At 37.8% G+C, this 14199-nt stretch overlaps 1 protein-coding gene across 1 annotated transcript in view; it reads right to left on the bottom strand.

Annotated features, from left to right (window-relative positions):
* si:ch211-186j3.6 (neural-cadherin) overlaps window positions 1–14199 on the bottom strand; it is a 263441-nt gene that overhangs the window by 64865 nt on the left and 184377 nt on the right. The window contains exon 27 of the mRNA XM_026378538.1: window positions 1810–2024. Coding sequence (XP_026234323.1) covers window positions 1810–2024 — 215 coding nt within the window. The remainder of the gene's footprint in view (window positions 1–1809; window positions 2025–14199) is intronic.

The raw sequence follows: 14199 nt of genomic DNA, 5'->3' as shown, positions 1-14199 counted from the left end.
CCTGTAATAAACTAGTGACCTTACTAGGTGTTCTGTACCCAACCTTTCACTCAATGACAAGTGGGTTCAGCTCCAAGCCCCTCACTCGCCAATCTCTAGTATACACTGCCACCATGATTTAACTAAGCCAATAGAAATGAACCTCCCATTGGATAATTATTGCATGAATGATTCTTTTTCAGTTATTTAACCTTAACTGATGCAGTGAGTAGCTTCTCATTTCTTAAACAACCATGTCAGAGGACACATCCTGTGGTTGTAAAAAAAAAAAAAAAGTTAATTAAGGAGATTGCTGAAACTACTAAAACTGAGTTAAGAACTGTCCAATAGAAGAAGGTCATGTGGTCTGATGAATCCAGATTTACCCTGTTCCAGAGTGAAGAGAGCATCAGGGTAAGAAGAGAGGTGGGTGAAGTGATGCACCCCTCATGCCTAGTGCCTACTGTACAAGCCTGTGGGGGCAGTGCTATGATCTGGGGCTGCTGGTCAGGTCTAGGTTCAGCAACGTTATGTGCCCAAAGAATGAGGTCAGCTCACTACCTGAATATACTGAATGACCAGATTATTCCATCAGTGATATTTTCTTCCCTGATGGCACAGACATATTCCAAGATGATAATACCAGGATTCATCAGGCTCAAACTGTAAAAGAGCGGTAGGGCAGTGTATGTAGGTATAACCTGTGTCCTGAGTCCTGTGGCATAAACTGCGGCTCAAAACAGCTTCTGTTTTGTGGACCACTTTACAAACCGAGAGTGGTGGTTCAATAAAAGTGTAATGGTGCAACACAGCTCTCTGGCTTTTCGCTCCCTCAAAAACTATTGAGCAACTGCTAATTCAAGATTAATTACATTAGGGATTCCACTGAAATGAGTTTATTTTTGCCACTGTATTTTACTCTTTTTAACGCTGGTGCAAACTCATGAACTCCCTCATGAACTACACACATGTGGATGTGTGTACGACATAAAATTAAAATGTAAATATGGAAAATAACTTTCACTACAAATGCAATTAAAAAACGATCTGTGGGGCTTCTGCATTCTGAATAACAAATAGGCCGACATGTGTGATGTTTGTAATGAACCAGGCAGCTGGTAAATCAGTTGGAAATTCAGCGATATGATGATTTTAATTGTGGATAGACTTCCCGCTTTCACAGACATACATACATATCAATGAACAGCAGTGGCTAATCAGTACAGTATCCATGTGTGTACTGTCTATGGTCTGTTTTTTTCTTCCGCACAGTTCTATGAACTCATACCTCCTCATTATAAGTTAATCCACCATGTTCCCAGGGTGAACTGGATGTTATTGTAAATTTGTATTGAAAATATACAAGTTTCTAAACAGAACTATCTTTTTTTTGCATGGATACCAAAGCTGGAACTTTCAGCCATCTATCTATTTAGCCATTTTGCTATTTATTCATTACTACTATCTCACTATTGCAGTTCACAGGTTTTCCAGGTGTTCCAGTTGATTAAATAAATTGATTTTAATCTGAAAAATGAATGCCTGCTTGTCTTGATCCTTTTTTTTTTTTTTTTTTTTGTCGCAAATTACTTGAGATACTCCGCTATTTCCCATCTTCTCCTGGCACATGTTTAAGTACCCCCTGGCTCTTGCTAATTTTCTGTTCTGTGGACATTTATCTGCGAGTGGAAAAAAAAGGTTACACTAATTAAACACCAAGTAAAAGTAATTTCCTCTATCTCGTCTCAGTTACCTGTTTGTCCTCAAACAGCAAAGAATTTTGAGTCAAAACCAGATGGGCTGTGTTATTAAGCTCAAGATGTCTCCTACCTATGGCCATGAAGTCCTCATGGTCCCAGGCCTGCAGCTGGGCTAAGGGACCGCTGTACAGCAGCAGCCCATCAACCACGTCCGTGATGAACTCCAGTGACACATGGCTCTCAAAACAAGGCATCATGGGAGGAAACCAGGCATAGCCGTTGCCATAGAAACTGTGCTTGTTCTGCTGGCACTCAGGCCCTTCGAATTGAGCTGGGCATTGGCACCTTGGGGAGAAGGGGAGATTAAGAACCAAAATGACATGAATTAGTGAATGCAATAAACTTTGTGTGCCATGTCTTGATTATATGGTTGTTTTCTTTCTTTTCTTTCTTTAATTTCTGGTTCCAAAACTGTCACAGCCATCTGTAATAAAAGAAAAGGCTCAATTCCGATCCCAAGCATCCTGCTTCATTTTTAGAACTGCTAACTATATTTTATTCAACTATTTTTTTTCTTGCAAATCTAGTTGTTTTCTTGTCTCAGACAGTATCCCCCTTCAGCTATCTCTCTCTCTCTCTCTCTCTCTCTCTCACACACACACACACACATTCTATTTCACTGATGCAGATGTTCTCATTAGTGACAAAACCACAGGGAGAATCACTACACCACTAGGAAACTCCTCTTTCTGCATCCAAGTACTCATTTGTCCTATTGCTTCCTATCAACATTTCACCTCCCACCTCCTCTGTTAAACTATCACTTTTGGATTCTCGAATGCAAAATCATTTCTTTTAATTGTTTCATTCACTGTTTTCCCACTTGTTGTAGCATTTTTCTTATACTTAATATGCTTGCATTACCTCAATTTTCCCCATGTCATCCATTATTTAGTGTACAGCATGTCCAGATTTGTAGGAAAGAATTTACTTTAAGCTTTTTGTATAAACAAAACAGCCATGTGGATAATATATAAAAAACTGAAAAATCAAATAATTTCTGAAATTTCAATGTACAGATTTATGTATTTGGTCAAAGTAACATTAGAAAAGTGAGTGTACATTGTACAAATGATTTATTTTCATACCCCCACATGCAAAGACGTGATACAGACATGTTTTCCATGACTCCATAGATTAAATACTGTACATGCAATCACTTTTTGTTTTGCTTTTCTTTCATAATGTATTAATTGGCAAAATCACTTTCACTGAAGAGGACATTAATCACCAGGCAGTACATCATTAATATATTTAATTAATATAATATGCAACATGTCTAGCATGTGACTTATTTTAGTCTAGAAATTGTACCAACTTTGCACCATCAATGAAGCCCAAAAGGCAGTATTCAAAAGGCCCGAATGAAGCACAGTTCCCTCTACAACATGAGACGTGTCTGACATTGCCACCTCCAATCACTAGTAGTCCAGCTGGATAACAAAACAACATACGTCAAAGGTGCAGCATTAATCTAGAAAATGTGAAATATCCTTTGTCAGCTGGGACACTTTGAGGTGGATTTTAACTTCTAGGCTCTCAAATCATGTTTTATTATTTATTTGATTATCAGCATCCTTTGTTTTTCAATTCATACCACATCCACTGTTTATTAGCTATATATGAATGTGATAGAAAATGGCTTCATGAAAAGAGAAAAAAAACTCACTCAATCCACCTGTTGTTAGCAATTATGGAATATACAAATAGCACACACAGCCGTCCTCCTGACTATACAGACAAGCACACAGCTCAGAGAAACAAGATATTTCTCCAGGGCAATTCCTCTACTCCTAATAAGTGAGTTTTTCATTGGTTTGTGTTATTCACACTTCAGCTGCTTCTCAAGATATAGAGTTTTATCCCGGTGAATTCTGCAAAAGCACACAAAGACGTGTTTGGAAAACCGTGCATGTGCATACAAACGCGCACACCTCATTGGTGTTCTGTAAACAGCTCATTTCTCATCCAATGAGTCCTTTATTCATTGCTCATTTCCCTGCCTCTGTTGTCATCCACGATTCAAGGAGAACAAAACACACAGAAGAAGAAATTACACAGATCACGTACCATATATGTTGCTTTTGCAGATAAAGGGACGTCACTTTACTCCCTTCTGACAAAGAAACACACCAAAACAAACACACTACAGATGCAAATGTAAAATGCAAATACAGGGACAGAGAGAAAACTGAAACTGAGAAGTTTTCCATGAATCTGCATCTTGCTTGCTAACATTGTGTATGCATGCGTGCAATATTCTAATATTCAAGTCAAAGTAAAATTTCAATTATCCTCACTTTATGTGTAAGGCAATAGAAGTTATTATGATTCAGTTGTTATTGTGCATAAATCTCCATTTCTATCTGGGTCGGCATTTCCCATAGCAGCAGTTAACCAGCACGGCTAGATTTGCTAAGTTTTGTTCCCTTTTCCGTTTTGTCTCTTAACTTGTAGTTGTTATTGCTGGCTATAGTAAATACAAGTAAAATTTTGTTCTCATGGTTTCACACAGTCTTATTCAAATCTCTGTGTTTGGAAGATGCACTTATGTTTGGTGTTATCCCACGTCCAACTGGTTTACATTGTATTGAAGCAGCTGCTAAATATTTAAAAAGTCCTATGGTTAACTAAGTTTCCTGATCAGTATGGTGTTCATTATCAAATATAATTTGCTTTACGAGCCAAACTCAGTGAGTGAAAGTCTCATGTAGCTCATGTTCATTCTGCGTGTTAATGCTTACGTTCTTTTGTTGCAAACATAAATATTGGGTTCACTGTTCACAGGAAAAGAATTAGTGCTTTATTCCTGCACAGCACTGCTAATCCGTGTATACCACTACTGGACAAATCAAATTACAGGGCATGCAAATGGAGGGAATAACTCTACAACATTTAAACATATTTCCAGTGTAGTTCACATGAAAATAGGATGTTGGTATTAATTCAAGGCAAAAATGCAATGTGCATTAAACTGGAGCAAACCAAAAAGGGGAAAAAAAAAAACATATTGAATACAGCCTTTGTTCACAAAGACAGCTTCAGTATGTTTCTGTATTAGGGGACTAATATGGGGAGTATGGCCCATTCCTCTAAGCAGAAAGTCTTCAGATCTTGAAGATTCCAGTGGACTTGTGAATCTTTACTGTATTTCCGATTCCTTCCTCAGTTCAAAGGTTGGCTCGGCCATTACAACACCTGTATTTTTCTTTCTCTGGAACCACCACCTCCTTTGCAGTATATTTTTTTGCATTGTTTTCTGTTAGAAAGTCCACCCGCATCTCATCATCATTGTGTTGGTGGATTGAACTGGATTCTCCAGAATATGCTGATACCTGACTCCATTCATCCAAACATGGCACATAGTATTAATCCCGAAAAAACATTTATTTTTGTCTTATATAATCACCACAGTTCTATTCCAGGAATCTACAGGGCTGTGTTGAAGACCAAGCTTTAATATAGTAGTATTACACATGTAAAAACATTTGTTGGGACCCTTCCATTAAAGAAAGAAACACCTGCACTGGTCACTGACATAACTTGAAACTGACAAAAGTAATAATAAATAAAAAAATACTAAAAATCAGACATTGCTTTTAAGTTGCGGTTCAACAGAAGCATTTTAAAAAAAACAAACTAATGAAATTGTCTCCAAACTTGTTCTCAGTCAGTCTGCCTATTTAATGGGGGAATAGTAATCACTGTGCTGTTTGATATCATGGTGTGTACCACACTCATCATGGACCACAGAAAGCTAAGAAGAGAGTTAAGACAGACAAAAAATAAAGACAAGCATGTTTAATGTAAAGCCTATAAGACCTTCTCCAAGCTTGATGTTCCTGTGCCTACAGTTGCACATAATATTGAGAAGACTGCGGTTGGACTGCAGCCAACCGTATGGCTGAAACACGAAAATTAATGAGAAATTGAAGAGATGAATAATAAGAATGATAACCAAAGAGCCCAGAACAACTTCCAAAGAGATTAGAGGTGAGATCAAGGTACATCAGTGTCAGATCACACCATCAGTCACTGTTTGAGCCAAAGTGGGACTAATGGAAGACAACCGAGGAGGAAAGAACTAAAACATGCAGTCTGGAGAAGGCACCCTTCAAACCTGACGAGTGGCGAGGAGTGGGCCAAAATACCTGTCGACAGGTGCAGAAGTCTCTTTGAGAGTTACGGAAAGGTTTCCTCAAAAGGTTGTGCTATAAAATATTAAGTGTACCATCACTTATGTTGGGGCCAGCTTAGTTTGTTTAAAAAAAAAAAACTTCACACACAACACAACTCAAAAGCAATGTCTGATTTGGAAGAGTTAATTTTTTGTACATTTTTATTTACTTCTAGTTTTGCCAGTTTTCAGTTTTGTCACATTTTTAAACAAGCAGTACACTAACTCGCTCATTTTTTTTTTTTTTTGTTTTATAAATAATTAAGAGAAGAGAATTACAAACCGTAAAGAATGCCTTTAATACTACCACCTGAAGTCACACACTTGACCTGACCAAATGCTGAGTTTAATCCCTTGAGATGCTTTGCCAGGCATTTACTGCAGCTGCATTTAGTTGCTGCTGTTTGTGGGACTCAGAGTTGTCTTCAGTAAGTGAAAAGCATGGTTTAGTTGATTCTGATCAAGTGAATGACTTGGCCAAGAGGGGCGGTTCTAGGATTTCAACCTTAGGGGGACTTAGCCCTTACTACTGAGCTAGCAATTCCAGAATTGTTGTCTCTCAATTGGGAAACTGTTTACCTATCTGCCAAACTGGACATCCCCATTCAAGAAGGCCAAGTAGAAAAGGAAATAAAAACTTTTATCAACAGTCATCAGTGATGTCATTAAGTGTGTCTTGCCTACTTCCTCAAGAGTATTTCTAACTTGACTATATGTTCTGAAAGGTTTTTTTATTCATTGTGAACGGAATTTTACGGTCATCCACGTAGTTGTTTGTTTGTTTACTGAACTGCCAGTTAATTCCTCCTTTTTAGGAAAGTTCCAATTGAATTCAAATGTTAAATTGAGCAATATTGACTTAGAATTGCCTTATTTTGTTATCTTTGTTTGTTTTTTTCGGGCTAATGATGGCCTCCTTCAATATGCCATTAACCACGACACACCCATTTTGAGTGAGTGTGTTTGGTAATGGCTGTAAATCCTGAATGGCTAATGCCACACTTACAGTATGTCCCTTGAAATTAAGCTGAATGTCTTGACTTTGCTCACATCTTGAGTATTTCAAATCAGCATGGTGGTGTAAAGAGGTCAGGTTCCAAAAGAACTTATCACAATTGCTAAACTAACTGTGTGATTATACATTGAATCTGTTCACACAGACCTATAATGTACTGTATGTGGGCATGTATGATTATGTATGATTAGAAGCATCAGGAAAACATCCATGCCTGCTTTTCCATTTTGGCAACGTCATCCCAATTTCTCTAAGCGTGAGACAATCTAACACATAGTTTTTAGTCACAATGGCCAAGCCTTCCAATCCTCTTAAGGCAGCTTTGTTTTGCTCATTCACTGTCTGCAGGGAATTGTGTTTTCTAACGTGAGACCAGGAGCCGTAATCCCACCCCCAACTAACAACCCCCTCAATCCATAAATCTCGTTATTAATCCCGGTGCCTTGATTATCTGCATGTTCTTCCTTAAATCTTTAGAGGTAATCTGCTTGTCTGTGTTTTTATGTGTTGGGTTGGGGTCATACTGTATCTGAAACCCCATGCAACAGAAAACTATCCCTACAGCAGTTGTGTTTTGTATTAACTCTTATCTCATTTAGAATACACATCTTACTTCTTCTGCCTTCACTTTTCATTTCTTGTACCATTTCTTCTTAATACTCTGCTCTCTTCCTGTTCCATTATGTCATATCTCCACTTCTTTCCCCACCTCCTTCTTTCCAATTTATTGGGCTCAGCCTGTCAGTTTTTCTCTTGCTTTCTCTAATTCGTTTCATCACATTTCTCTAAGTGCCATATTCTTCTCTTAATTTCCTTAATTTATCAATCTTCTTCCTCCTTCTGTTCTCATTTTCTTCATTGCTGACACCCCATGTCTCACCTCCTCCCCTTTTCTGAACCTGCAGAATCACACAGCAGATGTTACAAAGCTCAGGTACTGTAGTGTGACTCAAAATGTGATAGCATCTGTGTTTCTGGGTTGACAACTTCACCTGCCTCGCCTTGTTCTCTACCTGCCATATATCTGGCTGATAATAAAAAAAACATTCTTCTCTTCTCTCTGCTTTTATTAGAAGACATGCAACATTGAGACAAAAGCTACAATTTGTCATTCCGAGATTTAAATTATATATAACGTTTTGAATTATGTAACAACAACACAAAATGTTTTTTTGTTTCTTTGTTTGTTTTGTAATTGAGAATAATAGCACATTCTAAGCAAAGTAATAAAAGGTCTCATTGTTCCTGTGCAACTTGTAAAGCCTGCGAAGAGTAACTAACCACATTTACTCAAGTACACATTTGAGGTACTAGTACATTTTCAAAGCTTTATCCTGCTTTTACTTTGTCCTTCTTCTACACTATATTTCAGAAAGAAATGTTGCGTTTCCTCCACTACATTTGCTCTTACCCCGCTACATTTGTCTGGTAAATGTAGTTACAGCTTGCTTTCTAGATGAACATTTCACAAAAAATCATTTAATAAGCTTCCACAATTTAACACATTGTTGGGTCAAAGCAGAATCTCTCATTTCAAATAGGGCTGTCAGGGAGAGCACATGCCAGTTGCATTTTGCAACAGTGCAAGGGTAACACAGAAGCCATATTAAATGAAATGAATGGATTTAGTATAAAAAACAACTGAATAACAAAAATGTATATAATATAAAATATAATACATAGAATGTGTTTAAAAGAATTAGCATTTTTTTAGTTCTATGCAAAATATCAGATTCTTATAAAATCAATGTGATCACGTTTTACTTCATCAATTCCACTCAATTCCTACTTTCCACATCAATTATAAAAATACAAATCCACTGCAAAATGAGCATGATGCAACACATACTTTACAATTCTGACAAAAGCAATGAAGTTTAAGAAAAAGATATGTAAAATCCAAGGGCATGGATAAAACTAAAATAAGTGAAAACTGTGATTATGTTCAATAATAAGTGGTCTGGAAATCTCACAAAGCAGAGTGTTTATGATTAGCTCTTATACCCACAAGACAATCGACTTGGAGGGATGTGCAGAACTGTCAGTACCGTGATCTTGGTAATAAAGCAAACTAAATATGCAAAGCATTACAGATTTGATGGACAGGGAAAGAATGAAACAAGAAAAATGCCACATCTCTAATAATTGTGGATTTGTGTGTGTTCGCATGCATGCGTGTAATCCAGGGATTAAATCCATTGTGGATCCAACCAGTCATCCTGCTTCAGTCCAGGAGTGAGCCACATTGCATGCTGGCTCCAGCCAGCCAGACTTGAATCCTGCCCTTTTCACTCACTGCTTCTAATTAAATGAAGCCGAAGGGTAAAATTAACTTCTCCGAGACACAGCGAGAAAGCTTGGTGAGACTTAGGAAGAGACTTTATGATCATCTGTACTCACATATGTTTAGGGGGAGGCCACGTGTGTGTGTGGCTGAACACACGTGTCTGGTTTGGCGCTTCGGGATTTAAACGTATTTGAACATATTAAGCCTTGGACACCTGCAACAGCTGCTGCTAATGCTATTTTTGTCTGCGATGTCTAAATGCTACCGTCGTTCGCAGCCAGAATGTTAATGTGTTTTCGTCTAGACACAGACAATCTAATCATTTAATTTCAAACTGTAAAGTAGCCCCAGTTTGGTACGTCAAATTAAAACTGTCACAACAAGTGAATCGATCAATTAGTCATTAATTCGTAAACACAATCTACTAATTAGTTTTGTTTGTTTTGGGCTAATAAGTATGTGAAATGATGAACCTTGTTTTCCTCATCAGGTCACTGTGTAGGAAAGCAAAATTTTATGATGATTTCATGATATATATATATAAAATCTTTACAAAATCTCAACTAACCAGCTAAAGTAAACAGCTAAATTAGACCCACCTCGCTATATTTACACTACATATTCCCACAGAGCACACTATTGTCTGGAAGCACACACTCTATCATCATCACTAGAAGCAGGCTACATACGTCAGGCATTTTGTCAGATTTCCTCTTTCTCTCCATGTGTGGTTCGATAATACATGCAAGTAACTTCCTGAGTGCCAGATACTTTGCAGCTGTGATGGCAAAAACCCTCACTGCGTTTGCAAGTTGCGCCAGCTGTGTTAATGCTTCCTCTCTGTTGCTTACATCGATAAACGTTGTTACTCACTTCTGTTAAGTCTTGCCTTTCTGAAATACGTTTTACTGCCTTTTGTGGTAAAATTAAGCATTAAACTTGTTCTCACGATATTTTAATATTCACCACAAATGCACTGTACTGTTATTCTACTCTACATAGGCTAGAGTATGAAACAGCCCTTACAGTGACTTGAGACACATGTTTATTTAACTCTAACCCAAACCACAATCTTTTCAACATTACATTTTGGAAGGTGCTTAAACACAGACTCTGAAGTCAAAGTCAAATCTGTGGAATGAGACACCCACCTCAACCTCCACCTTGCAATTTTGCTGTCATCAATAAATGTAGTACTTCTTTGATACCAATGTATAATCTGTTTATTCTGAGCATAATCTAGCTACTATTACATTCTCCCCCCAAATATCAGCAATTTAGTTGTGTAAGAAAGACATGTTTTAGGAGACAGGGGTACATTTACTACAACTAAACCTGCTGTCTCTGGGATGTTCCCTAAATCTATTCCTTGGTAGCAATTGTCTCCTTTCTAGTTGTTCAAAACCAAAAGTGCTAGTTTGGTGGATTTTTATACTTTCAACCAGTGACATCAGAAACAGAGTGGAAGTAACACATATATTTATTATCTATTTATTAATATATACATTTATTATTATTTATTAATTTTTACTATTACATTTTACTATTAGACAAGCATTTAGTGTAGTTATAACTATTTTGAACAGTAGGACCCACGTGAGCATATGAACAGATGAAGTGAAAAGGTCAAACGTTTCCATGTTGTTTTAGATACAAGAAACTTTATTTTCATCTCCATCTCTTCACAGTTACACTGATACTTACTACATGTCTTTGCCTATGATGAAAAAAGTGTTTCCTCAGGCTACAAGCAAGTGAAAAAAGTAGTTTGGTTCTAAGATTAAGGTGATAAAAGATGAAAAAGCACAAAAAACTAAAAGAAAAAATCCAAATGAATGTGCTGAAACTGAGCAGCTCATTAGCTACCTGCGTCTACTGTGACTAGTCTGTGTTTAGTGTGTTGTGTAGCATGCTGCAAATAAAAAACTCTCTAATGTTTTCTGATATTTTCCTAAACGAACCAAGAACAAGTTATTTACAGAGGTGATAGGTATGCCAGACAAAACAAATACTGTATATGCAAGTATTGCAAGTACTTTCTTGCATCTTGTGCAGCAGAGTGTACCTCCCTGCAATGTAAGTGTGACAAGTGATGTCAACACCATCATCATAGCCGCAAAACCATTGGTATTCCTATCACCAGCACCTGAAGTTCATGTTTACTAATTAGCAAATGCCAGAAATGTTACCACTCCAAATTGAAATGTGAAGTTTGCTCAAAGCTCCGCTGTGTATAGACACAGCTTCACACAGCCACTGGCATGACTGCTAGCCTTGATCAGCGTTTGAAAGACTTCCACACATTCTTCAGCACTGATCACACCAAAGAAGTAAAAAGGTAGGAGACTCAACTTCGCATGACGGAAACACCGACCTGAAGAAAAGTACTGGACTTCAAGATGACAGTGCATCTTGTGGACAGCAAATGTTCCTGCTAAAATGAGACTCCTACTCCTGCCTGGCTGTTCATTTGAATTTAGCTCATCAGCTACTGTAAAGTGTCACTGATGCGACAACATCAACTCATGGATCCTTTTTACCATCTGTGCTGTAGCTCAAACATCACTTTGTTTACCCTGTACCTCCATAAAGGGCAAAAATATACACTGGCAGATTTCATCTTTATTCTTCAACCATTGCGAGTGTGAGAATTGACTCTTAATTTCATCATAACATTCAAATTCTGCACAGAGTTACAGTTGAGACAGTGATAAAAGCTTCGTGTTTCATTTAATTGGTTGCAAAGAGCCCCTCACTTCCACCATTAAAGATCAGAGCCTCAGGATACGCAGAACATCAGGCTGAATTACAGAAAGTTAAACAGGGTCATCATGTCTCCTCCACCACTAGAAGCACCAAAGAGCTTTATTTCGTCATCGTGTTTGTAGTTAAAAGGATTTGTTGAAACGCTCTCACCCCACTTTTGGCCTTGTTTACAGAGTGATTTATGCTAATGAAGACACTCAGTTACAGTTCACTTGTTTGCCGGGGAATCGAAACAAGAACTGGCAGTATATGACAGCTAACGTGTTAGACTTTTCATCTAGGTGGAGGTTGTGAAGGGTTTCTGTCTATTTATAACACTGGGAAACAGAAGCAAACAAAGAGCTGTATTTTCACTCTGCTAAGAGTGTTTTGAAAATCTCATTTTTCATCTGCAAGTCACACTCTTAAACAGCAGAAAGGCCAGGCAGTTAAACCCTGTCAGGAACTCACACACTGATGTCTGCACCTATGAGACCTGGCAAAGTAAATGCTATAAACCCAAATGCTGCAAAATGTGAGCATGTTCCCCTAACAGCTTATGTTAAAGTGAAGCATGTCCTAAAAGTGTGGGGAATATATATATATGTGTGTGTGTAGTGTTCATTCCTCACATTGAAATGTTGGCTAGAAATGTAAAATCTGTGAAAGTGAAAAGTGAAGTAGCCCAGTAAAAATGCTGGGTGTAGTCTGGAAGGGGTTTTTTGTTTAGTTTTCCTTCAACAAAGCTGCTTTGGTTGGCCAAAGTTAAAAATCACAAATAAGTTTAAGATAGTCTGAGAAGATAAGGAAGAGCAAAAACAGAGAAAGCACGACTGAGATTAACCATTTAAAAATCCTTGAGTTGGTTAAACTCAAGGATACTGAACCACTAGTCTGTAGCACACTACAAACAGCATCTTGAAAAATGTTCACCCTGTAGTTGAAGCAACGCCTCTGTGCAATGGAAACTGAACATTATAACCTTCATTAAGAGAGATTTATTGCAGGACCACGTATTACACTGCATTAGTTCATTGTAAAATGACAAGCCAGACAGATGGAATTTCAAGCACACTCCCCTTCACCCTTGTCGCTTGCACATCTGCTTCACATTGTATTGTCATCCATGTGTCGATGGCAGCGGCTCCTCTGTCAGCCTGTCTAAGCTGTATAGAGAACTGTTTTCAGTCCATTTCCACATCCTTTCCTGTCTAAACCCACTTGCCACTCATGGTAACGCCAGCACGATTATTTCATTGTGCTGTTTTTCTTGGAACGTGAGTGGCCAATGGCAAAAACTAGATGTGTATAAATAAGCTTTGACTCCGGTATTAGAAGATGAGTGCATCAGTCACAAGTGCTGGACTGCTGGAGGCAGCTAACATACATTTATACTTGAGCGTTGTGATGTTCAAGCTGTGTAATGCCTATATTTATATTTTGTGTAGAGGAAATTCTCAGACTGTCTCTAGGTGTTTCTCTATTCAGATTCTATGCAGAGCCAAAGTGGAACCAGAGGTTCCAAGTTGTGTTGTAAAAATAAGATCCCATTTCTAAAATCACTAACAACAACAAAATCCAGTCTTGGTTAGTTAGTGTGCCAAGATAAGCAAGGACGTTTCTAGAAAAACCATGTATGTCATTGTTTATCCAATATTTAGAGTTGTGTTTTTCAAGAACCCCATTTCCCATAAACACCAGGGGTTTGCAGGGTGAATTTTACAGCTTAAAAGAAGGGGTGACTCCATGAGTAAGTCACACTGGCTTAATGCCTATGAAGTTAATAATTTGTGCTGTACTGGTGGGCAATATGTTTAAGAAAATTAAAAGAAAAGGAAGGACACTTCATTTTTTTCCTTTTAACAAAGAACAAAGAAGGAAAAGCTTGAAGGGTGATTGCATTGACTTGCTTTTACAAGTGAAACCGAGGCTAGGCTCTATAAATTCAATAATGTGGACAGGCTATTATTTAGGGAATGCCTGGTAGAGTTTGAAAATATGGTGTACAGTAATACTAACTCTTATCACATCTGTATATTATGCTGCATTTAAAGATCCCCTACAGACAAGATATCTAAAAAAAACTGCATCTACACAAGAGGAAGTGGAATCAGAAACAACTTCAACTAGTTTTGATCTGACAAAAGCACTGAAAGATTAATGTAAAAAGAACCTACTGTCAAACTCTCCATATACGTCATTCTGCATCATGATGCTCAAACATCCAAATGAGGTA

The sequence above is a fragment of the Anabas testudineus genome, chromosome 3, assembly GCF_900324465.2.
Source record: "Anabas testudineus chromosome 3, fAnaTes1.2, whole genome shotgun sequence".
Lineage (NCBI taxonomy): Eukaryota > Metazoa > Chordata > Actinopteri > Anabantiformes > Anabantidae > Anabas > Anabas testudineus.
Note: the sequence above shows the minus strand (reverse complement) of the source record. Positions and strands in the feature narration are given on the sequence as shown.